This window comes from Stylophora pistillata, chromosome 13 (assembly GCF_964205215.1).
Source record: "Stylophora pistillata chromosome 13, jaStyPist1.2, whole genome shotgun sequence".
In the NCBI taxonomy this organism is placed as follows: Eukaryota; Metazoa; Cnidaria; class Anthozoa; order Scleractinia; family Pocilloporidae; genus Stylophora; species Stylophora pistillata.
In genome coordinates this window covers 17,776,034-17,803,358 of record NC_142531.1, presented here as the reverse complement: position 1 = coordinate 17,803,358, position 27,325 = coordinate 17,776,034, and the positions used below count along the sequence as shown (strand labels likewise).

Below are 27,325 nucleotides of genomic sequence, written 5' to 3'. Positions count from 1 at the left end.
CAGCATAACATCATATTATTAAAAACTAGATCATTGGATAATGCAATTCAAGACTTTTTAATTTGCTCAGCCATTGTGGTATATCAGCCAATATACCATAATCTACAAATATGGGAAGCGTACGTGTCAGCTTAAAATTAAAAGGGAGCTTAAAATTTAATGAAATTTAATAATTTAATTTGACGTTTTTAATAAAACAATTTTTCCACTCAGGCTTGTTGGATATGAGATGATTATAGCCAACTCAGCGCTACACGCCTCGTTGGCTATCTATCATCTCATATCCAACGCGCACTCGTGGAATAACTGTTAAATAGACACACTTGGAGGAAGCTTGCGAAGGGTCAAGGAAAGCATACACCATCTAGTTGGAAGTGGCCGATGTCAATCAGTGCTAAGGAACATACAGAAAGCTGTAGTCTCTAGCTCCCTTAATTGTGCCGGGACTTTCAAGGTCTTATCGGACTAAGTTCTTCCAACGACGTTAGTTTTAAGTATAGGTTTTAAACATTTATCTCCATTTTAGGGTCTATGGGTATACCATTTTAGAACTCTTAGGTTTATTTGTTTCTGGAATTTTAAGGTCCTATCGGACTAACTTCCTTAAACAACGCTAGGTTCAAGCATAGTTTTGATAGGTTGATGGAATATTTATTTCCTTAGGGTCTAGGGGCACACAATTTTTTTAAAGTTTAGCTTTTATCTAAGTAGTAGTGACAATGGAATAGGCTACGCCTTTGGCGCCCTATATCAATTTTATTTGTAATCTGAAGCATTCAAAAGTGTATACTGTGATAATAATAATGTATTAGCTTCTACAAGAAGTTTTTTAATTTTAATTTTCGTATTTCCCGTTGGCCTTTAGGTTACGTTTAGCATACATAAGTATACACTGCTATAATGATAAATACATTTATATAGCATCTTTTCCCAGTGGTCCAGAAATACTCCACATAAGGAAAAATTATAATTGAAAACTAAAAATTACCTAACTATGTCTAGTTTAAAATATCATCTATAGCAAGTACAATAACGATGAAATGTTCCATGTAAGCCCGTAAAAAAACAAATGTTCCTTAAGTTTCCGCTTAAAAGTTTCGACTGATTGCAAGTCTCTTTATGACTGTGGAAGGGAGTTCTACAACACTGCTGAAGCCAAGGCAAACTATCAATCACCATAAGACTTAAGATTGTAGACGGGTGTCTTCAAAAGGTGGAGCAGATTTGGAAAGTTCGTAATTTTTGGACAATATTAGCAATGGAGTCGCTATAAGAAAACATAAACAACTCCCGTGCACGTGCATGGGTTTATTGTGCTACAACGGTTGGCTTTCTTTTCCGGCTCTCGAAGGTAACAACTCATACTTGATCCTAAAAATCCTTTAAGTGAAATATTAATGCTAAGAAATCCTTTGTTGACCAAGTTTGTTCGGTCAAGATGGCTGGATATTAGTCTCGTTCTAAAATTGAAAAAAAAGAATTCGGCCAATATTCAGCAATCGGTCGATGCATTGACCCAGCTACTTTGCGTGGCCTCAAACCCGGATTTCCTGTATGTATTTTGAAAACTCGCAACCCAAGAACTTGAATATAAAAACGAGCAAAAATATTGTCAAAACATCAAAAACTCGGCTACTTTCACTTTTGCCGCTTACGAAAAAGCTGAGAATTTAACAAATTTCTCCTCAGATCCACCGATCAAAGATTGCCCATGCAGCACAATTTTTTTCAGTTTCGTTAAGGAAACTAGATGAAAGATTTGCGACCAAACTGAAACGGAAGACACCTGTTTGTACATCGACATGAAATTCAACAAAGATAGAAATAAACCAGTTACATGTACTAAATTTCAGTAATTTTGGTCATCAACACTATTCTCTACATAGACTAACGTGCTACTCAAACAAACAAAAGATTTGCGACCAAACTGAAACGTCATCACTTACTTTGAATATGTCCGTCATCACTTGCTTTGAAAATTCAAGATTTCTTTCCTTAATTGGTATTCGTTTTCGTTGAAACCGTAGCAGGATTTATAGAAGAAGACAAAATCGATGCAATTTCCACTATGCATGGGATTCATAGCCAAGTTTTTAACAACTTTGTAAAGCGAAGTGAAGGATTTTAAGCTCGCCGAAATAAACCAATGAAAAGTGAGAATCAAATGATCGCATGACGAAAGCAGCCAATTACAATTGAGATACCAAAACAATGCTCCCGCCGTTTTCTTGCAGCGTTGGTGAAGAAAAGATAGGAAATTTGTGTCATTACTGAGAATAAACAATAACAAAGTTTGGCATCCTACATGAAGGGTACCTTAGCCGCACACGAATGTGATTGTTCGGAAATTTTTAATCGCCTGTTTCTTTCAAGAGAAGCTTCTGTGAACGGATGAAGATAGTTCTGGGAGTTCCGAAATGTACTTCAAGCCCAACGCACTGTCATAGTTAATTAAGCAATTGTAAAATTAATGTCAACAGCTTTGTCGACTTTTCTTTCGTCTGTGTTTAGAAATCAAGTGGCGAAATTTTGTAAATTCGCGCCAGCTTCACCTGGTGGTGTACTTTCATTGAAGGGAAATAAAAGCCATTTAACTTGTAGACGCTCACGTCATTGTGAAGACTATCTTGTTCGTCTTGTTGTCATTTTTTATTTTTTAATTCCTCAGTGCCCTACCAAGAAAGATATAGAAATACAGAACGGAAAGGGAGCGAGTTCTGTCAGCAATCGTCTCCATTCGCATGAACTTATAGGACCATCAGGGAGGGAATTTCTAGCTCGCCATGTTCTTTTTCTTTGACTAACTCGTGTCTTTAGGCAAGTAGGCAAGTCGTCAACAGAAAAGGAACTAACGAGACATACATAATTAAGCTTTTTTGCTCATCGGTAAAAAAGTGTTATACCTCTTAATCTGAAGTTGTTCTTTTCAAATGTAGAACAACTTTATTTGCATTTATTTGAATTTTCACGTTATTCAACGAAATACAATATCCACGCTAAAAATAATTGCAATTTAGCGAGTTCAGTCCGCTAAAGATAAGTGATAACTCTTCTAAAATCATACAATCGTGCTTTTTTGCCTCATAGAAACTCAGATCGTCGACTATTTTTGTCTCAGCATGAGGGGATCTAAGGATGGCTCATTCGGCGAGCTGACTGACGCAGGTCAAATGCCCCGCACTTTTGGCGACCTCAAATCGCTTTTTTCCCGTTTATTTTGACCCGTTACCATGGATTTCGCAAAATCTGGTAGTTTCCACAGAAACCAACCGCTGATAAAACATGGTCGTGCACCAGGTGGGGGCCTGGAAAAGAAAACAATAAGTATTAATAATAGTGGAGCTTCAAGCCCTTAACACCGGTTGAAGACTTGTATGAAAAAAACGGCGTTGAAAACAAAAATTCTGACTCACACTATACAATTGTGGTTGCGCAAGCCCAAAATTTCCGTTATCTCCGACTTATTGTCATCGCTGGCGCAAATTAGTTCGAATGCGCGCTTATGAAAAGAATTTGATTGTGACGTTTAATCAGAGAAGATCCATTTTTCCGTGAGGAAAGTTAGCGTCAAAATGCCGATGGTAACATTTTGGCGCACTTTTATAGAGGCATTACATGCACTTATATTTTTCGGTTACTGTAAAAGAGAAGAAAGGTAAGGCTCGAAACTGGTAAAAAATGTCATGATGTTGCGACGGAAAAAAAACACGTGCAACATGCATTTCCTTCTTTTCGAGCGGGCCGATCGCGGGCCAAAAGAATCTCCATAAAATAACTTGAGATTCCAGGTCTATCACAATGGTTGGTATTTTGCATACGAAGAAATACATTTTGAACAGAAACCAAAATTGAAACAAATTGAAATCTCTTTAAAAAAAAAACGCAAGTAGGAAAATTGCAAATCTGAGCTTTAAATATTCGTCTCTTCTTTGTTTACGTTCAGTGTTGTAGAAAGAGAGAAAAGTTTTTTCAATTTACTGAATGCTTTAAAAAAGAACCCTTTAACTGACGCAACAAGCGAATGCATTAATTGAAACAAAAATGCAAAAATTCACACGGTAAAATTATGCATTTTGGTCTCAACGATTTACACCAGGGGTGGCGGAGAAGATGAGAGGTAATAAATGGGAGGGCAGGTAAGAGGAGAAAGGGAAATGGAAGGGAGGGGTGAGATGAGGAGAAAAGTTAAAACAAGAAAGATATGGGAGGAGAGGGTTGAGTTGGAAAAAGGATGTGAAAGAAAAGGTAGGAGAGGGAAAGAGGATGCAAGCGAGTTCAGGTGAATTAAAAACAACATCAATGTCTTTCCCTTGCAGTGTGGCAGACAAAAATGAAGTTTTACAAAATGAAAGAGAAAATCCTGGCCCAAGTGTTAGTAACACGGATCAAAACTCTGGACGTCTAGGCGCAACTGTAAATGATGAACACAATAACTTTAAGAAAAGGTCCAAGATGAAGAAAAAAAAAAAAAAAAAGAACAAAAGGACAAAAGAACAAAAAAAACCCCAAAATTTGGACCAACAAGACCCAGTCACTGTGGATGATAACAAAATACCTGTTCAATGTGAGGCCCAACATCAACCAGTTATCTTGGATGATAACGAAATGCCTGTTCAATATGAGGCCCTACAACAACCAGTTATCTTGGATGATAACGAAATTCCTGTTCAATGTGAGGCCCACCAACAACCAGTTATCTTGGTTAATGACAAAATGCCTGTTCAATGTGAAGCGCAACAACAACCAATTATCTTAGATGATAACGAAATGCCTGTTCAATGCGAGGCTCAACAACAGCCAGATATCTTTGATGATGACAAAATGCTTGTTCAATGTGAGTCTCAACAACAACCAGTTATCGTGGATGATAATGAAATGCCTGTTCAAAGCGAGGCTCAACAACAGCCAGTTATCTTGGATGATGAAGAAATACCTGTTCAATGTGAGGCTGAAAAACAACCAATTATCTTGGATGATAACGAAATTCCTGTTCAATGTGAGGCTCAACAACAACCAGATATCTTTGATGATGACGAAATGCCTGTTCAATGTGAGGCTCAACAACAGCCAGTTATCGTGGATGATAATGAAATGCCTGTTCAAAGCGAGGCTCAACAACAGCCAGTTATCTTGGATGATGAAGAAATACCTGTTCAATGTGAGGCTGAAAAACAACCAATTATCTTGGATGATAACGAAATTCCTGTTCAATGTGAGGCTCAACAACAACCAGATATCTTTGATGATGACGAAATGCCTGTTCAATGTGAGGCTCAACAACAGCCAGATATCTTTGATGATGACGAAATGCCTGTTCAATGTGAGGCTCAACAACAGCCAGTTATTTTGGATGATAACGAAATGCCTGTTCAATGTGAGGCTAAACAACAGCCAGTTATTTTCGATGATGAAGAAATACCCGTTCAATGTGAGGCTCAACAACAGCCAGTTATCTTGGATGATAATGAAATTCCTGTTCAATGTGAGGCTCAACAACAACCAGATATCTTTGATGATGACGAAATTCCTGTTCAATGTGAGGCTCGACAACAGCCAGATATCTTTGATGATGACAAAATGCTTGTTCAATGTGAGGCTCAACAACAACCATTTATCGTTGATGATAATGAAATGCCTGTTCAAAGTGAGGCTCAACAACAGCCAGATATCTTGGATGATGAAGAAATACCTGTTCAATGTAAGGCTCAACAACAGCCAGTTATCTTGGATGATAACGAAATTCCTGTTCAATGTGAGGCTCAACAACAACCAGATATCTTTGATGATGACGAAATTCCTGGTCAATGTCAGGCTCGACAACAGCCAGATATCTTTGATGATGACAAAATGCTTGTTCAATGTGAGGCTCAACAACAACCATTTATCGTTGATGATAATGAAATGCCTGGTCAAAGTGAAGCTCAACAACAGCCAGATATCTTGGATGATGAACAAATACCTGTTCAATGTAAGGCTCAACAACAGCCAGTTATCTTGGATGATAACGAAATTCCTGTTCAATGTGAGGCTCAACAACAACCAGTTATCTTTGATAATGACGAAATTCCTGTTCAATGTGAGGCTCAACAACAACCAGTTATCTTTGATAATGACGAAATGCCTGTTCAATGTGAGGCTCGACAACAGCCAGATATCTTTGATGATGACGAAATGCCTGTTCAACGTGAGGCTCAACAACAGCCAGATATCTTTGACGATGACAAAATGCCTGTTCAATGTGAGGCTCAACAACAACCAGTTATAGTTGATGATAATGAAATGCCTGTTCAAAGTGAGGCTCAACAACAGCCAGTTATCTTGGATGATGAAGAAATACTTGTTCAATGTGAGGCTCAACAACAACCAGTTATCTTGGATGATAACAACATTCCTGTTCAGTGTGAGGCTCAACAACAGCCAGTGATCTTGGATAATGAAGAAATACCTGCTCCAAGTGTAACTGACTCTGACCACAAGTCTGAACCTCTTGGCCCAAGTGTGATGAAAGAAGACCACAGCTTTAAGAATAGTTCCAAGATCAAGAAAACAAGGAAAAGAAAGAAGAAAAGAAGAAAAGTTGAAATTAAGTCCCAAAGTCTCATGGAGCAAGACCCACCCATCTTGGATTATAGAGAAATGCCTGTTCAATGTAAGGCTCAACAACAGCCAGTTATCTTGGATGACAACGCAATTCCTGTTCAATGTGAGGCTCAACAACAACCAGATATCTTTGATGATGATGAAATGCCTGTTCAATGTGAGGCTCAACAACAGCCAGATATCTTTGATGATGACGAAATGCCTGTTCAATGTGAGGCTCAACAACAGTTAGCTATCTTTGATGATGACGAAATGCCAGTTCAATGTGAGGCTCAACAACAGCCAGATATCTTTGATGATGACGAAATTCCTGTTCAAAGTGAGGCTCAACAACAGCCAGTTATCTTGGATGATGAAGAAATACCTGTTCAATGTGAGGCTCAACAACAACCAGTTATCTTGGATGATAATGAAATGCCTGTTCAATGTGAGGCTCAACAACAACCAGTTCTCTTGGATGATAACGAAATGCCTGTTCAGTGTGAGGCTCAACAACAGCCAGATATCTTTGATGATGACAAAATGCCTGTTCAATGTGAGGCTCAACAACAACCAGTTATCGTTGATGATAATGAAATGCCTGTTCAAAGTGAGGCTCAACAACAGCCAGTTATCTTGGATGATGAAGAAATACTTGTTCAATGTGAGGCTCAACAACAACCAGTTATCTTGGATGATAACGAAATTCCTGTTCAATGTGAGGCTCAACAACATCCAGTTATCTTGGATGATAACGAAATTCCTGTTCAGTGGGAGGCTCAACAACAGCCAGTGATCTTGGATGATGAAGAAATACCTGCTCCAAGTGTAACTGACTCTGATCACAAGTCTGAACCTCTTGGCCCAAGTATGATGAAAGAAGACCACAGCTTTAAGAATAGTTCCAAGATCAAGAAAACAACGAAAAGAAAGAAGAAAAGAAGAAAAGTTGAAATTAAGTCCCAAAGTCTCATGGAGCAAGACCCAGCCATCTTGGATTATAGAGAAATGCCTGTTCCAAGCTTGGCTGAAGAGGATCCTGCCATTTTGGATTATAAAGAAATGCCTGGCCAAGGGTAAGTGAAGTTCCCCGAAAAAAAAAAAAAAAACAGAAACAATCATATAGACAACCAAAGAAGGATAAATTAATGCCAAGTTGATAAATTTCATTAACAATACCAAACATTTGGTGTCATTTTGCTTACAAGATTGATTCCACCCCCTGTTTAAGAAATGGATTCCATGTCACTGTGAGCCTGTCCAGTAATAGATCACAGACGATGTCAAAATATGGTGAGAGCCAAAAAGTGGCACTGATCTTCTTACCACATTTTGACATGATCTGTGATTTATCACTATACAGGCCCACAGCAACACAAAGTCTGTTTGCTTTATGTAATAAAAAAAAAAAGATATAGTACTGTTATTGGTGACATCATCTTTGCATCTATCATTCAAGAGATCATGAGTAAATTCTAATTAACATGTGCACATAATTCAGCTTCTCATGTGAATGGCCAAGCCTTAAGGTAGCTTTAGGGAAAAAAAAACTATCAAAGACTGCATGTGGCTACCACTGTAGCACAATTTTTATGACATAGGAAAGAACGAGAGGCTTTAAAATGACATTAAAAGATAGTGCTGCAGAATATTTGTCTTAAGTACTCTGTCAAGCACCTGCCGAGTACCCAAAATGTCAGGCTACTAATTGAGACACTGAAATGAACAATATGCAGTACTCACCCACTCAATCATCTTGATGATATCTGTGGCTTCACCTCGTTTAGGAGGCTGTGGCTTCACCTCGCATAGGAGGCTGTGGCTTCACCTCGCATAGGAGGCTGTGGCTTCACCTCGCATAGGAGGCTGTGGCTTCACCTCGCATAGGAGGCTGTGGCTTCACCTCGCATAGGAGGCTGTGGCTTCACCTCGCATAGGAGGCTGTGGCTTCACCTCGCATAGGAGGCTGTGGCTTCACCTCGCATAGGAGGCTGTGGCTTCACCTCGCATAGGAGGCTGTGGCTTCACCTCGCATAGGAGGCTGTGGCTTCACCTCGCATAGGAGGCTGTGGCTTCACCTCGCATAGGAGGCTGTGGCTTCACCTCGCATAGGAGGCTGTGGCTTCACCTCGCATAGGAGGCTGTGGCTTCACCTCGCATAGGAGGCTGTGGCTTCACCTCGCATAGGAGGCTGTGGCTTCACCTCGCATAGGAGGCTGTGGCTTCACCTCGCATAGGAGGCTGTGGCTTCACCTCGCATAGGAGGCTGTGGCTTCACCTCGCATAGGAGGCTGTGGCTTCACCTCGCATAGGAGGCTGTGGCTTCACCTCGCATAGGAGGCTGTGGCGTCACCTCGCATAGGAGGCTGTGGCTTCACCTTGTATAGGAGGCTGTGGCTTCACCTTGTATAGGAGGCTGTGGCTTCACCTCGTATAGGAGGCAGAAGCCACAAAAAAAAATAAATAACATGCTGTGCAAATTAAGAAAATTGAGCAATATCAAGATCTGTAGCGGAAGAAGACAAGGCTATTCTAGACTCCAGAGACAAGCACATGTTCTGATTCTTTGTGGTCTATAAAGAAATACCTGGCTAAGAGTAAGAGATAGTCCCAGGCTAAAGAAGACACATATATATAAAACTACCACCATGACTACAAATGCAGCTTATAACAAAAACAATAATATGCTATGCAAAAAAATAAGAAAATCAGGAAACAAAGATCCACAGCAGAAGAAGACAAATCTACTCTAGATTTCAGAGACTACCGCATGCTCTGTATTCCTCGGATTACATGGCCTTCGTCCTTTCAAGAAACACCCAGATTTTTAAAAATATAAAGAAATGCCTGGCCGAGAGTAAGTGAAAGTCTCTTTCTGAAGATGACACGACCAAATATAAAAGGCCAACACATTGACCTCAAAGGCAGACAAAAACAAAAAGTTCTACCAAAAAAAAATATAGAAATTCAAGATATAACAAGACCTAAGGCCAAACAAGGCACGGCTATTCCAGAGTTCAGGGACTAGCGCTGGCTCTGTATTCTTCGAATATGTGGTCTAGACACATCTATATATCAAAGGCCAACACCCTGACTGCAAATGCCGCTTATGACAAAAACACTAACATGCTATGCAAAGAATAAGGAAATCAAGAAATGTCTAGATCTATGTCAAAAGACACGGCTACAATGATAGGCTTCAGTGACTGGCGTATGCTCTGTATTCTCGAAAAACTTGGGGTTTTCTTAACAAGGAAGAACCAGCTTTTCAAAAATATAAATAAATGCCTGGCCAAGAGATAGCGAAAGTCTCTGGCCGAAGAAGACACGAATTTATATGGTGAATCATAGAGAAATGCCCGGCCAAAGTGTAGCCAACAATCTTTTGCCACGGGAAAACCAACTTTTTTTGACAAATATTATGACTTACCCCTCTGCTTAACTCCTGACTCCATTAAGTTACGAGTCACAACAGTCTCCATCAAGCGTATGTAACCAGTGTAGTTCTAGAATAGTTATAGAAAACCTGTGGACGGCTATATATTGTGCAAGATATGAAACATGCGGAAATTAACTAACTTTCACGAAAAAAAGGCGATAATTATTTTGTCGAATGAGACAGTTGAGTCGGATGGGAGAGTCTGGATCCTTCAGATGGGAGCCCGGAGTGTGCCGGGAACGTATCAAAGGAAGAAAAGATCTTGTGCATGGTATTGAGAATTTATATATTACGAGGTGCGGAGAAACTCTCTGCTGGTGTTGTTTCATACATGCAGTTCTATTCGTGCGATCTGATGGGTAAAACGGCTCTTTGTTTTCGAAAAACTGAAGTTATTTCAAATCTGAAAAACTGCCCGATGGATTCGTCGTCTGATTTATCCATCGCTTTGTACTTCCTCAGTATCTTTTATTACAGTCTCAACATCAACTTTTTGAAGGAAATGTTTTTGTCTTTTCATAATCGATTCTTATCAAACTCCATGATTTAAGTGTTTTAAGGCGGACTTACTGTTGGCATGTCATCATACCAGGTTTGCCAATGCGAGGGAAATTCAGTTCGCTCGGCTTTCCCTCAATGATAAAAAGACAAATTCTCTCTAAAAAGACAAAAGGTGCAATAGTCGCGCGGGAGCAAAAACTAGTTCTATTACGCAGGATTGTTTGAAAGGGAAGGAAATAGATGCAGTCGCTTCCTTATGACTGCCTAGAAAGCTTTCCATGGTAAATGTTGCAATCAATGAATTAGGTTTCCACTTGAGTCACTGAAATCGTCGACGCTATAGGCGTTTTATCCGCGAAAATGTGGTTGTGAAACTCATGGAATATAAAGTGCGAAGTTTCCTCGAGTATGAGTGTTCAGAAACATCGAGGCAAAGCTCGTGGAGGCAGTGGCAGGTAGTTATTCGTAGAGTTAGGCAAACTTTTCCAGCATTCTTTTATCGTCTTGAAGTCCGGGAAATATAATCAAACCTCAAGTTCAATCATATTTTGTTTGATGAAGAGGAACCCATTCAGTACCGGCGAGTCAAGAGCCTCATTTCTAGCCGTGATGCAATTTCATCTAAAGGGCAGACTATAGACCGGCTCTTTTTTTCAATTCAGTCATAATTCCTCAAGATTAGTGTGACTTTAGTGTGGTAGCATTGCGGGGATCATCAACTGTTATGTTTTTTTGCTTAACACCCTCGATTACGCCAAGTTTTGACTTGAGAAGCATTTGTCGCCAACGTGGACCATGAGACTTTGTCGTGCACTCGTACGATCCCGATCCCTCACCAAAATATTTTCATTGTGGTATTTCCTCTATCATTACTATTTCTCCTGTCATGTTTAGGACGTTCAACAGTGCAAACATCAGTTTAGTGTTTAAAATAACACTCGAGATCTCGCTAAACCTGCCTTGGTGGCTTAAAATTTATTTATTTTTACCTCCAATGATTATCCTCTGACTCATGGCCGATCTGAAAATGTCGTTCTCGTGTTTATGGTATTTCCGGAAAGTTTCTCTGGTCTTGGTTACAATTATTACCTACGTTTTTAAATTTATATTGCTCAAGATCTGTCGTTCAATTAGTAAAATGATTTGAAGGAGATCAAGTGTACAGGTTGAACGGTAGATTTTAATAGCCTGGAAGTGGTTCTTCCGTTGTATCTGTCAGGTCTATTTTTATCCCACTCTCTAAATATCGTGTTTCATGCAAGTGACATAGATATGTCTGTTTTCTTTCTTTTTTTTTTTTTTTTTTTTTCTTTTTCCAGGGGTCAAAAAAGTCACAGACCAGGTTCTAGTGCAAGTCCTCCTCCTCAGACATTTGACTTTGCCAAAGTAAGAGTGCAAGATTGGGAAAATAATTTCTGTGCAATATGTGAATTATTAACTTCTATAGATTTTAATTGAGAGTTGATGTCAATCAAAGCTGCTTACCATAAGCGATTGTTACTGGCTGTTATTTTTTAGAAGGTCGAGTGTTGTATACTCTCTGAAGTTTCTCATCTCCTACCATTCTTTTTCTCAGTTTGAGGATGGCAACGGTACAGATATCTTCTCAAACAAGTACATGGTTTACTCTGTTACCAGCAATTTGGTAAGCATATAATTGGATTTGCACATTTATGTTTTACTGGATTAAAGTGGAATTATCAGGTTCCCTTTTTCTTAACAGATGTTACCCTACTTCGATCTAACTTCTGCTTGATTCGTGCATCTTAGAGCAATAGGTAGAACCAGTTAACTGTAGTGTGATTTTTTTTTTTGGAGAATCTCTGAATTAGTAGAAGAATTCGACATAAGATCACCTAATAACCCCCTAAATGATACTTTCTCATCACCTGTGTACTTGCTGTTATACTGTTATTGTAAGGAGAAATTCTGTTTTAGTCACTTGGGGGAATTAAAGGGTTAATTATAGGTTAAGCTAACTTATGCTATGTTTCCATTTTCCTCATCCTTTTGCTGGTGTTTCTGTTCTACCTAGAAAAAGAAAAGAATGTTTAATCAGTGCTTCAATTTACTACTTCCACAGGGTGAGACAGCTCGTGTTCAGGTCGTCAGTGGTGATATCTATGAAGGAATCCTCAAAGCTGTTTCCTCCAAGGTGGGTTTTTAAACAGAATATTTCACTCACATTAACAAACAGAATCCATGTTGCCATGGGTCTGTACTGAAATATATCACAGATTATGTCACAATGTGGTAAGAACACCAAAAAGTGGCACACAAGGTGTAGCTTTGTCTGTCAGTGATGTTCTTACTGCATTTTGACTTCTCCTCTGATCTATTACTGTACAGACCCAGGGAAACAAGGAATGTATTTGTTTTTTTCTGATAAAAAGGCAAAATGTTGTTGATGGTGATGTCATGTATGCCTCTGATCTCCAATAGATTGCAAGTAAGAGCCAGTCAAAATGTGTGTATAACTTAGCTTATCATAATTATTAATACAAATTGTTGGCACCCATGATTCAAACAATTTCCCATGGCAGTGGCAAAGAATCATAAAATTCTAAAAACTTAAATCAGAACTTTTTCTCTTCTGTAGTTTGAATGTTCCCTAGGGGAAGTTCATCTTGTACAACAAAAGAAAAGCAACGGACTTGTCATTGAGGTAAATTATGCCATGAATTGTGGGAAATCTAGTGTTTCTTTCTTTATTGTGTAGCTATGGTAACAAGTTAATTTGGCTTAATCAACTGAGTTGATCTGCTGTGATGAAAGTCTAGCAGTTGAAAGGTCAGCTTTCAAAACTCCTTAAACGGAGGCCAGGTTACATCATCAACTCAGTTGATGAAATCAAGTTACCTTGTTATACCCGCTACCAACATAGTACCATAGTTTCTCGAGAAACCCCCTTGTTCATTTGTGTTCACAAAAGGATGCATGGAAGGAATCTATATGCACTAGGAATAATGACAAAGTTCATGATAATGATGGGTGACTGCAGTATTAAAAGAATATGCCCATTAAAGTTTGTTGTGATCTGATGGTGACCAGTAGAGACAACTGAAACACTGATCTACACCTCAACCTTTTCACTCCTAAGATCTCATTTGTAACTCTCCCTACTGTTTGCAATACAATTCTGATGATGTTAGTGCAGAGAATTTGGTATTGTATCAACTCGTAATTCCCTAATAGATATTTTTCTATTTTCTCATTACTTGGTTGCTGGGTATTGTATGTATATTGTAAGGAGAAATGCTGTCTTGGTCACTTGAGGGAGACTACATTTTTTAACTCCTCTTTTGTATATTATTTTTCTAAGGATGAACAAACTTTACCCAGCCGTGATGGTCTAATCAGCAATCTCCTGATTGCACTGAAAGATATTGTGAGTGTCAAAATAACCAAAACAGAGGAACCAGAGATTGCAACCTCAGTTGGTAAGACTAGCTACCAGAACATTTGCATAACTGAAAAATGGATACGGTAAAAGGTCTGAACCCAAGAACAGTAATTGCTTCCAAGATCTGATTGTTAATTCTCCCCTCTGGCTGCTAAACATTTCCTTGTTAATCAGCAACGAGAATTTGGTGTTAGATAAGGATGACAAGTTCTAACCGATGAGTTTGAGTTCTCTCATTACCTGTTTGCTGGATAATGAAGGGATATTATAGCGAGAAGTTACATGTTAATCACTTGTGGCAGTTAAAGGGTGAAGACAGAGCAGCTAGAAAAGGACTGCACCAACAGTTTTAGAACCTAAACAGAGGTCACGATAGTCAAGTGGGGAGTTTTTTGTCAGTGAGCTCCTAAAATACCTCTGATGGAGTGTTTCAGCCACAAATCATGGATCACAAGTTTTGATTTGTGAGGGACACCCACAGGAGACCATGAAATTTTAAAAAAATGACGTAAAGGAGATATGTCACACCTTTTTTAATCTGGTAACTACCAAATATTTTTTGATAAGAGATGGATAACAGACATTAAAGACTGTTGAAACAAGAATAGTTGAGGAGGGATGTGTTTCAAACAGATTGATAATGGTGAACTTAAAAAAATATCAATTAAATATCTTTGCATCCAGTTTCCCAGAATGCAAGTATTGATTCTTCTTGTACCTTAGGTCCCACCTTCTAATGAGAACCCGTTGAGGTCAACTACTTGTAGAATCACATATGAGAAGTTCAACCTTTTATACTCCTTTCCTTCATCTTACAGATTCTTTCACAGATGCAGGCATCACAAATGCTGTTCAGAAGGAAACCAATGGTCAGATGAATGAGCGTGAGCTGGAGGTACACACTGCATGTATAGTTGCTTTGTGATATATTTTTCCAGATTTGATCTTAAATTTGAGATCTTGTGAAACCAAGGTGTGGTCCTCCTACATATCTTATGCAGAGTGTGGAAGGAATCTCATGGAGACCAGTTACTCATTTCCAGAAGAGGCCATGGCTTGTTTTCTTTTAAATGTGGCATGCCTTTCTGTGTTGTAATGCAGTTATATCTTTTATTTTCAGAGATGGGTTCCAGATGATCCTGACATTGGAGGGGGCTTAGAAGATAATGTCAAAGTGGTAAATATATATATATATATATTTTTTTTTCAATGGGGTGTTTGTAATACAGTTTCCAATGCTGAAAAGTTGTGTAAGGAGGCTCGAAAGGGTTTTTTTGACCGCGCGGAGAATGAATTCCAAGATACACGCAAGCAAATTACTCGCGAGAGTAATAAGCGATGGCGCGCGCGATCAGATCCGCGGCCGAGTTGTAAACAAACATGGCCTCCCTGAGTGTTTCAAAATTGCCGGGTACCTCTATTGTTTCCAGCGGAAGTGGTTGTTTGAGAAACAAAAATGGAAAGTTTACTTCTTGAAAGTAGGTAGGAAAATGTTTGGATGGCAGGACTTTTGCCAAAAGTGGTCAAAAAAGTTTATTTAATGAGCTAAAGGAGGATGGTGAAGTCAACACCCCATCAATAAAGTCATGACAAGTGTATTCAGTATGCCTTACTTTGTTCTGCGAAAAATTTAAGTGGATACTTCTGATTGCTACGATTTGTTTCGCATTGAATTTGATTCCTAATAAAATGAAATGACCGAGAACTTTCCTAAACAACTCACCGGAACATGAAAAGCAAAATGAAATCATTGTTGGATCCAGGATGGTAAACATTGAAAGTGTGTTTTATGAACAGAAATGGAGAAGTGTAAATGTTGCCATAAAAAAATATATATAATTTTCAGTAAACAAGAGATCGTAAAAATGTAGATGAGACTTTAATTCTAATTCAACCAGAAACGGTAAAATTAAAATAAAATATTCATCTTAAACTTGTGAGAGATTGTTGATATTTCACTCAATAAACTGTAAATTACAACTACGAAAATGCAAACTCGCATTTGTTAAGAAAGCATTGCAAAATTTGTTTTGTTTTCCATTTAAAACGGAATAATGAAAGTTCATGGCCATGACAGTGGCAAAGAGAAAAAAAGGAAAATGAAGCCAAGGCTTGTTCATACCTCTAGTACCTTGAAAAATATAGAAATTCGCGAAATCTGTGAAGACCAACAAATTTCTGTTGTATATGAAACCCTGATTTCCGCTTAGTTTGACGCTCATGACAATCTAGAAGACACCAAAGCAAATTCTTTTAACTCCAAATTTTTTTCACTCCTCCACTTCAAATTGCACACAAACAATTATACGGTCAATCATGGCAAATGTGCATCACCGAATGAGGCCTTCGATCAAGCCATCTTCTCGGAACAACGACAGGATACCATCCAGACGTCTGATGGAAAGCTTCATTTTTCGACAAACATGGTCCAGAAGCTGCCAGAGGCTGGTTTGTCTCATGTTACACTACAATCTCTTTACGAGAAACTCAACATTAACGGTCTCAATGTTGTACTGGCATTGGCGCCACCTTCAAAATCAACTTGTCATACATCGAATTCCGCCAGAGAATTCTCTGCGGAATGTTCTTACATTTCCAACTGTTGTAACGGTAAGCAGTCTGAGTCTCAAATGATGACTTATTTTTCAGGAATTGTGTAAAATCACGAAACAATGTGAATCCGTCTTCAGGATGTACGATTTTTTCCGCGCTGAGGCCATCCATTGACTAATCGCGCGGACATGGACTCATCCTCGCAAAAATGAGCCCTGGAGTCAGCGGTATCGTTTAAAGCGCGTGACCGGATATAAAAGTGTGAGCTAAAATTGTAAAAACCAGAAATAAAGCTTGCTAAGTTGATGAACTAATATCTCGAAAATTAGTTTGGTGACCTACTCTGATTTTTTGTGTACAAATTATTTTCATCATTACGCATTCCTGAAGAAAATTTTAAAAAATTTTATCTAGTAGAAAATTTTTTGCATTTTCAAACAGCATCCTATATAATTCAAGTTCTACTAGTTAGTTTTTTTTTATATCACGTATACAGATAGAGAATGTGATGATGTTAAATAAATTTGAAAAAAAAAAACTAGGTCACTGACTTGGTTTTTGAGATATCTTTCAAAAACTGAGTTTTAGAAGGTCTTTTAGCACTACTGTACTGTTGCCATGGCAACATATGATACCCGACAAGCCCCCTCTAAAGATTGCCCTAACATATTGTTAAGCATATGTCAAGTCATTATCCTGATGATAAGTTTGACAGTCCTGATATCTTTTACTGATTGGCACTTGCTGTTAATTGTGGAAAACCCTTTCGAGCCTCCTTAAGCATAAAAATTTTGCACGAGTTAAACCTGTAACTACCAGAACTGACTAACATGTAACTTCTCCTTGTAATATCCATACATCAATCAGCAAACAGGTTATGAGAATTCTCAAACTAGTCTGGTAGAAGTTGCAATCTTGATCCAACACCAAATTCTCATGACTAATTTACAAGGAAATGTGTAGCAATTAGAAGGGAGAATTCACAATTAGATCTTAGGGTTAAAATGTTAAGTATAAACATTTTACATCAGTTAAGCAATTCTTTTTCATTCTATTAAAACTAATGTGAATTTTAACCACAAAAATGAGATTTTTTTCCCAACTGGATGGATTATTTGGATTTTTTTGACATGGTTAGCAAATCACAAATTCTTGATATAAAGGTATATCCCTTGAAGATTGTTTTTTTTTACGGATAGTGCAGTTGTTTTCAGAGCCATTACTTTTTTAAATTTTTTAACAAAAAGCAGTGAAATGCGCTTTGTTTTTAAAGCATATCTTCAAATGGGTGCTGTGTATCCTGGTTTGTTTTGCTATTGTTGAAAACCAGCTGTTGATTGGGACATGTACCTGTCCTTTGTGTCATGCATGATTGATTTCATCAGACATTTTTTTGACTTAGATCATTGATCATGTTTAAAACATCCAATATGGCCACTGGGCATGTATAGAGTGGTTCTATCTTTACTCATTTCTTGATGCTCTGAACTTGTGTTTTGGTGACAAGATTCTGGAAATCATAATTTTTCATGCTTCCACTCAATATCATCTTGGTGTTGTGTGAATCATTTGGGGTTTAATGATCCAACCCTGTCTATAATATTTCGGAGAAACCTGGTGAATTTTCATTTGTGGAATCGATTGAACATTTGGGTGAAGAAATTGATCTCTTGGAATTGAGAACTCGGCCAGTTAAGTATTTTAGTGACCGCATCATAGCTTTGTCAATGTGCTCTCCTGTCAGTTTGGGTTAATGGTGTCATGGCTGTGAGCTTTTTTGTCATGGGACAAAAACTAAGCCAATTTGCAAGTGGCGATGTTGAAGTTGATGTAGATGTTCAGGTATTGTACAACACCTTGGAGGGAAATTGCTCAGAATATGTTAACTTGTGAAAAAAGTTGTTTAAGTTTCATCCTTCCGGAAGTATTCTTTTTTCGATGGTTAATCTGATCTTTGTTGTTAATTTAGAATGGCTGGTCACCAGATGAGATGTTCAAAACCAATCAGGAAAAGTTTGGTGTTACATCGACATACAGTGAAGACCTGTTACAGTACACGTAAGTGAAATGCCATCTGTCACAAGACTGGAAACTAAAACTTTCCACTTCAAGCTCAAAGACAAACCAGAACAAAACTTTTGCTTATTCACCATACCTTTTACTTCTCCTAGAACACCACTTCCAAAGGACAGCACTCGTGAGATGGAACTCAAAGCAGAACAAACAGCCCGTGAAATTGAGCAGGTAATTATTGTTCTTCCAGAGATGATTAACATGTCACTAATTCCTATAATATCCGTACAAAATTGATTGAGCAAACAGGTAATCAGAATACTAAAATGTGCCCAGTAGAAGTTGTTATCTTGTTCCAACACCAAATTCTCAACTAATTTACAAGGAAATGTTTAGCAGCTAGAGGGGGAATTAACAATCAGATCTTGGAAGTTCAAGGGTTAATACATTTGTCATCGATTAACAGAGTAATTAGTAGGCTTCGCTGAAACAGTAATTTACATCGTAACTTGTTAGGTTAACATATGGATAATATTTTTTGCTTCCATTTGTGGTAAAGTCCCATGGGCACCTGCACCGCCAAGAAGTTGATAGTGGTAAAACGGAAGAGGAACTGCATGCAGCTGTCGTCAGACCTCAAACCACAAGCACAGCTCCAAGAACACCTCAGGTGTCTTCTGAACAGTCTTCTGTAGAAGGAAAGCCACAAAGAGAAGGTATCTTGGCAGTAGACATACACGCTTTTAGATTTTATTCCAATAAACCCAGAAAGAACTTCTTTTCTGAAATTACTTAAATTGCAGCCCACCAATATGAGTCATTGCCTTGCTTGATTTTCATCTGCAGGTCAAATGAACTTTAGTTCATTTCAAATTATGGTGAGATTTCTTCATGGGGAAGAAGAACCCTCAAACATGTGCCCCTAAGCCAACATGTGCCCCTTAGCCAACATGTGCAGCGCTTGACACTAACTTTTCAACTTACTAGCCAAGTGTTTTTGGATGTTTTTAGATGTTATGACAATTTCAGTCTGTTTACTGGCCAAACAGGCTAGTGGAAATTGAAAACTACTAGCCAAAACTGAATTTCTACTAGTCTGTGGCTAGTGGGCTACCGCTAGTGTCAAGCCCTGATATGGCTTCATAACTCAGTTGGTCATAGCCTCCAACTAATATCTGGGAGGTACAATTCAAATCCAGTGAAAGCTTGAATTTTTTTGAAGATTTTTTTCTGCAATGGCTCAGATTTCGGCTCACCTGCAAGGATCATTAATTTGCTTGAATATCCTCTGCAGCTCATATGAAATTTCTTCCATTAAAATTAAAGTAAAATTAATTATTGTGTCTTTTGCCCCAACTTCCAGCTGCTCCTGAAACAACTCCATCATCTGATGAGCAAAAAGCGACTGACACCAACACACCAGCAGTGCAGGTAAATTTTCTTGAATGTTAAAGTTTGCATATAAATCAATTGCTGTTAATCCTTTCCTAAGTCAATTTGTAAGACACTCAGAAAATATTCCACAAGTGGCTAAGAGGAAGTGTTGAAAATGTTGTTGAACTACCTCGATTCGACTCTATTCAGATGATTTATCTGTTTTAAAGTCGTCCTATTCTAGCGGAAGCAAATTTGCAAGACACTTAGAAAATGTTCAGTTACTTCCTCAATTTGTCAACATTTACTACCCTCTAACTCTCAAGTGAGCATTGTGTTCTTCTGCAAATTGATGGTGAGACAGCAACAGTGAGATGGGTCGACTTAACTAAAAACAAGTTGAGGTGAATAAAGTCAAATGAATAAAGGCTGATAGTTTCTAAAGAAACTGTTTGGGGCTGCGTCAGTGGGGGTAACGAAATAATTTGAGTATATCAACAAAGTTGAAGTGGTGAATTGGCCACCGTTATGATTATAAAAGCTGATGTTTCGAGCGTTAGCCCTTTGTCGGAGCGAATAAAGTCAGATTGGGTGAAGGTTTATCTGTAATGCCTTCTTTTGCAAATTGATTGTTATAGCTTCAGGTTGTCATTTTCCCATTTCTTTATGCCCCTCAACTTCGGGTATGTTGACAAACAATTTAACTTCGAGTGAGTGGATTTTTATCTGCCATAGACAAATCAAGTCAGGTTCTAAGGTGTATTGGACATGTATGCTAAGGAAATGTAAAGACAACGGTGTGGAGAATATGCATTCTAATGTTTGAGTGTGAAGAGTTAAACAGCTTTCAGACAGGCAGTCGACAATAAAATCTCTTCAGTATTTTCCAATTTTTCATGTTTGTTTTCTTAGGCAAATGCCAAACCCACAAGTGCTGTTACTGTTAACACAGGGAACACTGTAACACAATCCTCTGGTGGTCAAAGCTTAAAGGAATCTTCCACCGAAGGACAAACAGCTTCTACAGACACTCAATCCTCTGGTTCCAAGGCAAAACAATCTGAAGTTATGAAAGGTAAATGAATTAATTTTGAGGTTTTCCCTGTGTGTAAACATTTTGTTTGTTTTTATAATTTTTTTGGACATTTGTTGATTTTAAATAAGTTACAATAATATGGTTTTTTTATTATGATCACTGTTCTACAGATTTAAAAGAATTTCATTCCAACTTCAATGTAAGTTAAGCTCTTTTGTTTTTTCAAATAATGCTATTAGTATATATCTGATTAAATACAACAGCTTATTAAGCATTTCACATATTTCAGATTTCAAATTAAAATTGCAAATTTCCCAGAGATCATCATTATCAGTGACAGTCTATGTTGGAAAAGTCAGAGTTTTGGCAGCCTAGCTTGAAAATATTGAGGCATCAACAAAACTCATTCAGTGTGGAAATCTTAAGAGAAAGATCTGCTAAAATTAATTTTACTGACTCATATTTGTTGGGCTATCTACAGCTGAAAGAAAACTCTTCCAAGAAGGAAAAAGAAGGGCAACAAACAGTTTCCCAAGAGGCAGATCAGGCTGAGGCTGCTGTGACTAAGACTACAACGTCATCTGGTAATGGTATGTATCCTTGTAAACTTGTAACTGAAGGGGGGTGCATGGGAGAAAGACTAATTAAAAGTGACTCAAGATCAATTACTAGATTCTCCATCCAAATTGTTTTGTGTTGTTTATGGTCACTGCGGGGAGTGGGAGAGCTGATTGTTAAGTAAATTCTCCCGCATCCTACTAGCGTGTAATTTCTACCTTCAATTTCATCCTTGAATCACACATTAAGGTCGCAAGAAAAGAGAAAATGACCACCCACTAAAGAAGCTCTTGATTGTTAAACAAAGTCTCCTTGTCAGCACCTGAGAAAATGTATAGAGAATGGTATGGAGAATATCCATACTGATGTTACGGTGAATGAATCACAGTAGGTCTACAATCAGCAACAAAATTGTTGACACTGACCTTTTCAATCCCCTCTTACTTCAATTTTCTTTTTTGCCCTTGTCAAGTTAACATATTCGCTCCCATCCCTCTTTGTCTGATTGTTTATATATCTTTCTCATAGAATCTGGAGCACCATCCACCCCAGATGTGCCCAAATCAGACGAGAAAAAGGATGGGGAGGAGAGGTAATAAAAATTCAGATTTGCTCAAATAAATTTAGACTTCTGTAGTCTTGATTTGCACTTGTTTCAAATTCAGTTTTTCTAATCCAGTCATGGCTTACCTTCTAGCATTCTGTTTAAGTCAAAGCTGAATCCAAATGCAAAAGAATTTAAATTCACTCCAAAGGCTCAAGTAAGTTAACCCTTTGATGCGTAAGAGTGATAAGCATCTAATTTCTCCAGACAATATCACCACTGAATCACACATTATGGTTACAAGAATAAAGGAAATTATCACCATCTAAGGAAGCTCTTGACTGTTAGTCAAATTCTCCTTGTAAACACCTTAGGAAATGTATAGAGAATAGTATGGAGAATATGCATATTGATGTTATGATGCGAGTATCTTGTACTCTTGCATGACATAATGAGAGTAATTTTTGGGATCAACACAACTAAACTTGTGGCTACGTCACTCACCAATTTGGCCAGGTAGTTAGGAGTGGCATGGCAATGGGATGATGTTTCCACTTACCTGAAGTCATTCCTCAACAAGAAGTTGTAATTATTTTGTCTTTAGAAGCAAACTCCACCTCCACCACAATACATTCCAGCAGTGGTTCCTTATTCACCAACCTCTATGAGACCACCAGTGCCAGGAGGTCCTTTTCCTCCGCACCCTCCGCCGATGATGATGGTACCTTCACCACCATACTACAGAGGCAAACAGCCATTTAATAAACGTAAGTTCAGAAGTGCTTTTGAGTCTTCCTGTTTTTTTTTGTTTGTTTGTTTGTTTATCAGTTTTCTTTTGAGACATTTTGATCTTTTAAGTCTCTGAAACTTATTGGAATAAAATGGACCTTTTATGGTTACAGCTGTACGAAATCATTCATACGGAGGTGGCCGTGACCAAGTGGAATCACCACCTTCCTTCATATCGGCAGCTGCTGCAACTGGCAGCCCAATTATCACACCAGGTGGGGGATTTCCTCAGCAAATGTACAGTCCAATTACGCCACATCAGCCCGTTGCTTATATCCAGTCACATGCAGGAATGGTGCCACAGCCAGTGTTACAACAGCAGGTGTGCAATGAAGGCTGTTTTGAATTATTTTAATTCTAGAAAGTGGCAGTTGGGATTTCTTGTTAACTTTCATGAAATTCTGCATGTGCTGGCAAGTCTTTCGATAAGCTGTGAAGCTGTGTTCAAATGCAATTAACACCCATTTAGCTCCCAAAAATAATCAACATGTACAAGTAACTTCTCCCCATAATATCTAAACATTACTCAGGAAACAGATATAATGAGAATAAATTCAAACTTATCAGGTAGAAGTCATTATCTTGACCTAGCACCAAATGCTTGTCACTTATTCACAAAGAAATATGTAGCTACTAGAGGGGAGAAATAACAATTACTTCTTAAGAGCTAAAAGGTAATTAAAAGCTTTCCTGAATACATCCCTTGTGAAAACTATCCATAAACTGTGTCACACAATCTAAGATATTCTTTTTCTTTTTTTTTTGCAGTATGTTGTACCTCCAGGACATGCTCCACCACGATTTATTGCTCCCGTATGTAACTGTTTTCTGTTCAATAGAATGTGATTCAAATCTTTTATTTTGTTACCCAAACTGATATGGTGCAGATGAGTAATGAGTTACATAGCTCATTACACCATGCCTTTGTGAGAGTGAAATTGAGAGGGTGTTAAAGCCAAATCTGTTTCTTTCAAGTTGAAGTGTTAGGGAACTTGTTTTCACTCTAAATTTTTCTTTTTCTTTTGCATAGGTGTCATCCCCAGCAGGGGCAGGTACTGTTCCAATGTCACAGACATACCAGGATGGAACACCTGTGCCAGTTTATGGTAAGGGTTTTTTTTTTTTTTTTTTCCCTGTCAGTTTTCAGTTTTGCTTTTTGGTGAACGAGAGATGTCAGATAACAATTTTGTAATCATGATAAGACAAGAGAAAATATTTGAATCATTGTGGAAGATTTGAACCCTTGGTAGTTTGAGTTTCAGAGACAGACTCTTTACTAACTTAGATATAGGTACCTTTATATGTGGGCAAGCTGAACTATTTACCAAGTTAATATCTGACAAGTGTTCTGTGTATGGTTGATATAAAAAATCTCATAGGGACACCTGTGGAGGTTTAGACACCTTTTTAGCAGATTAAGAACTAGTCTACTGCTGAACTTTTGCTTCTAAATATTAACTTACTATTATGTTATTTTTTTAGTTGCTGGTGCACCCATGCAAAGTGCTGGTACCCCCCAAGGCCAACCACAGCCCAGCCCTTCACAGCAGGGTCAGTTTATCTTCACCTCTGTCCCCCCGATGCCTGGACAGCCACAGGCTGGAGCTCCCCCTCAGGGACAAGTTACACCTGGCCCTGCCCCATATGGCCAACCAGTTGTTTACATTCCTCCAGTGGCACCTAATGCTGTACCTACTTCTACTCCGTCGTCAGTATCCTACATACCTGGTGAGTGGCAACCATTCTTGTCGCCAAATAGAGGGCGTAGCTTGATAACAGAACCACCAGACCCGCCCCCAAATCCTGGTGTAATTCTACTGTAGGGCCCTCAAACAGGAAAAAAAAAAAATCAAATAATTGACTTTATTTTCTTGCCTCGGCAGGCTCTTTCCATGGTGACAGGATACAATGAAAAAAATAAAAGAAGAAAGAAAATTGAAGCTCCGTTTGACTGTAGAGTCTTGCAGTCTGCCTTTTCTCTTTCTCTGTGTTATTGAAGGGAAGTCCCCACAGCAGCAAGGAGGGATTAAAAGGCAACCTTCTCTGTTGTATTTAAAACAAATTTGTTGCAAAAGCAAATAAAGTATTTGTTGGTTTAAATTTTGAAACTGTGTTTCATCTATTTGTAATATTACATTTGCTTGTTTCTTTTTTCAACTGATTTCAACAGCCAATGAAAACAAAGAAATTTTTTGAAAGAATTCAAAAGTAAATTCGACAACTGGCTTTAATAAGTATAGTATGGATAAGATTTCGAGGCGGGGCTTAAATATTTTCTTCATCCAATCACAGAACAAAACCATAGCTACTGATGATTTCTTTCGCCACGCGGTGGAAAATTGAATGAATGAAATGAATGAAATCTTCATTTAAAACACGGTAAAAATATCAGTATGACAGTAGAAAACAAAGAAGAAATTCATCTTAAGTAAAATTTTCTATTAACTGGTTTACATATTTGCCGTGTGGGAGCCCAATACAGAGAGCCATTTATCAATTCTTCTCTTGAAGATGCGTAGAGATTTTGTAGTGCGAATATCCTCAGGAAGATCGTTCCAAAGAGAAGCTCCGCTATAACTGAAGCTACGCTTCAGGAAGTCAGTTCTTGGTTTCGGCAAGTACAACCTTTGGCTTGCGCCACGAAAATCAAAGGACAAGGTTCTTGGAGGGAACATGTTACAAAGATAATTTGGGGCGAGCTTATTAACGCATTTATACATTAAATTTGCCGCTTGCTTCGTCCTTCTTACTGATAAGTTATCCCAGCCGAGAGAGTTGAGAAGATAGCTGGAGTTCGTATTAGAACTTGATTTAGTAATTACTCTGGCAGCGCGATTTTGTAGTTTTTCTAATTTCTCACTCAGCTGTTGAGACAAGCCGTCCCAAACAACACTGCAGTAATCAAAATGTGGTTCTATAAGACCTTTGTATATTTTAATAGCGGTGTGCATTGAAACAAAAGGTCTAATTCGCTTCAGTGCACCGATACTAGAAGAGACTTTTTTTGAGATTGAATGTATGTGCTCTTTCCAGGATAGGTTTTCATTTATGTTCAGTCCGAGAACTTTGCTATGAGCTGCTTGGTTTATTTTGACGCCGTCTATATTAACATTTATTGTCTTGTCATTTAAAGACTGCAATTTTTGACGCGAGCTAATGACCATGAACTCAGTTTTTGCCGCATTGAGGCTTAACGTGTTTTCTCCGAGCCAGAGATTAATGCTTTTCAGTTCAATATTGATTTGAGTCTCGAGACCATGCAAGTCAGATGCAGCAAAGGTGACATTCGTGTCATCAGCGTACATTCTGGGAGAGCCTAGGCTCAAGCAATTTGGTATGTAATTTATATAAATAAAGAAAAGTAGAGGACCAATTATTGATCCCTGGGGAACTCCATAATTTAGAGGGCTTACACTGGAGAGGTGATTATTTACATTGCTTCGTTGTAGACGATTTGTTAGGTAAGACTTAAACCATTTCAGTGCATCTTGATCCACCCCATATTTAGCAAGTTTTTGCAAATTGATTTCGTGATCTATAGTGTCAAAGGCTTTCTTTAAATCAATGAAAATTACACCATTGAGTAGACCTTTGTCAACATTGACACACCAATTGTTGCTTGTCTCCAACAAGGCAGTGAGCGTACTATGTAGGGGGCGAAAGCCAGACTAGCAACTAGTTAATAAATCATTTACATTTAGATAATTGTATAGTTGGTCAAAGGTAATTTTTTCAAAGATTTTGGCTACGGCAGGTATAACGGATATACGGTAGGCCGATAGTTGTTTAAGTCAGTCTTGGACCCATTCTTAAAGATAGGTGTTACTTTAGCCAGTTTCTAGTCGGAAGGGTAGTCAGTAGTGAATGATTTTAAAAATATACTCGTTAAAGAGGGTGCAACGGCATCGGCGGCTATTTTGAATAGTTTGCATGGAATGTTGTCAAGACCAGGTAGATAGATAGATAGATAGATAGATAGATAGATAGATAGATAGATAGATAGATGGATGGATGGATAGATAAATAGATAGATAAAGATCTCTATTGACTTGGAAAAAATAAAAGAAACACGTCCAGAGACAAAACGTCTGGACTTACAATTTCCTACATATATCAATTCATTATGTATTTACAAGACTAAGTGGCTACACAAATTTGAAAAGACATCTATTAAAAAAGCAACGTTTAAAACGTTCGGTTCTAACTAGAGGCAGGATGTAATTATGTCCTCTTTTCCTGGCCAGTGGCCTTCCCTCCATCGATACCTTTCACTAAGTTTACGACTTCTTGGACATTGATCCTTTCGAAAGAAAATAACCTGTCAGAGGGTTTTACACTGATAGTCAAGTGGATCAATGTCTACAGTAGGAATTTCAAAGGCTAGAGTCAGACAAATACTGGTAAAATGGCCCGCGTTAAACGCCTCTGCCATGTCTTCAGGTGAAGTAGACTTAATGCCCTGATTGAATCTGAGAGACTTTAGTAGATTTGCATTGGTGACATTAGAGTTCATTGATTAACCGCCATGTTTTACGT

General features: G+C 38.3%; 2 protein-coding genes and 1 long non-coding RNA gene across 3 annotated transcripts; 2 read left to right on the top strand and 1 right to left on the bottom strand.

Annotated features, from left to right (window-relative positions):
* Positions 1-2,906: 2,906 nt before the first annotated feature.
* Positions 2,907-10,586, bottom strand: LOC111338764 (uncharacterized). The gene is made up of 2 exons (XR_002695613.2): positions 10,010-10,586; positions 2,907-3,305 (listed from the first exon to the last, which is right to left on the bottom strand). It is a non-coding gene; the product is annotated as an uncharacterized LOC111338764 (long non-coding RNA).
* On the top strand, positions 3,531-7,659 carry LOC111338763 (uncharacterized). The gene is made up of 2 exons (XM_088743632.1): positions 3,531-3,655; positions 4,317-7,659. The coding sequence occupies exons 1-2, from the start codon at positions 3,573-3,575 to the stop codon at positions 7,657-7,659; spliced, it is 3,426 nt and encodes a 1,141-aa protein (XP_088599758.1). The 5' UTR covers positions 3,531-3,572.
* A 122-nt stretch (positions 10,587-10,708) lies between the features above and the next one.
* LOC111338759 (uncharacterized) lies at positions 10,709-24,897 on the top strand. The gene is made up of 23 exons (XM_022945284.2): positions 10,709-10,974; positions 11,839-11,905; positions 12,096-12,164; positions 12,603-12,674; positions 13,119-13,184; positions 13,842-13,959; positions 14,741-14,817; positions 15,043-15,099; positions 18,445-18,533; positions 18,647-18,719; positions 19,048-19,204; positions 19,852-19,919; positions 20,775-20,937; positions 21,069-21,097; positions 21,380-21,488; positions 21,985-22,048; positions 22,154-22,217; positions 22,605-22,767; positions 22,903-23,111; positions 23,558-23,602; positions 23,820-23,895; positions 24,272-24,517; positions 24,673-24,897. The coding sequence occupies exons 1-23, from the start codon at positions 10,928-10,930 to the stop codon at positions 24,699-24,701; spliced, it is 2,157 nt and encodes a 718-aa protein (XP_022801019.2). The 5' UTR covers positions 10,709-10,927; the 3' UTR covers positions 24,702-24,897.
* Positions 24,898-27,325: the final 2,428 nt, after the last annotated feature.

Excerpts from the sequence above, each read along its gene's own strand:
- LOC111338763 (XM_088743632.1), top strand. The coding sequence starts at position 3,573 with ATGCCGATGGTAACATTTTGGCGCACTTTTATAGAGGCATTACATGCA. Across the intron at positions 3,656-4,316 it reads TACTGTAAAAGAGAAGAAAG|TGTGGCAGACAAAAATGAAG; the intron begins GTAAGGCTCGAA and ends TTTCCCTTGCAG.
- LOC111338759 (XM_022945284.2), top strand. The coding sequence starts at position 10,928 with ATGAGTGTTCAGAAACATCGAGGCAAAGCTCGTGGAGGCAGTGGCAG. Across the intron at positions 10,975-11,838 it reads GCTCGTGGAGGCAGTGGCAG|GGGTCAAAAAAGTCACAGAC; the intron begins GTAGTTATTCGT and ends TTCTTTTTCCAG. Across the intron at positions 23,603-23,819 it reads CACCACGATTTATTGCTCCC|GTGTCATCCCCAGCAGGGGC; the intron begins GTATGTAACTGT and ends TCTTTTGCATAG.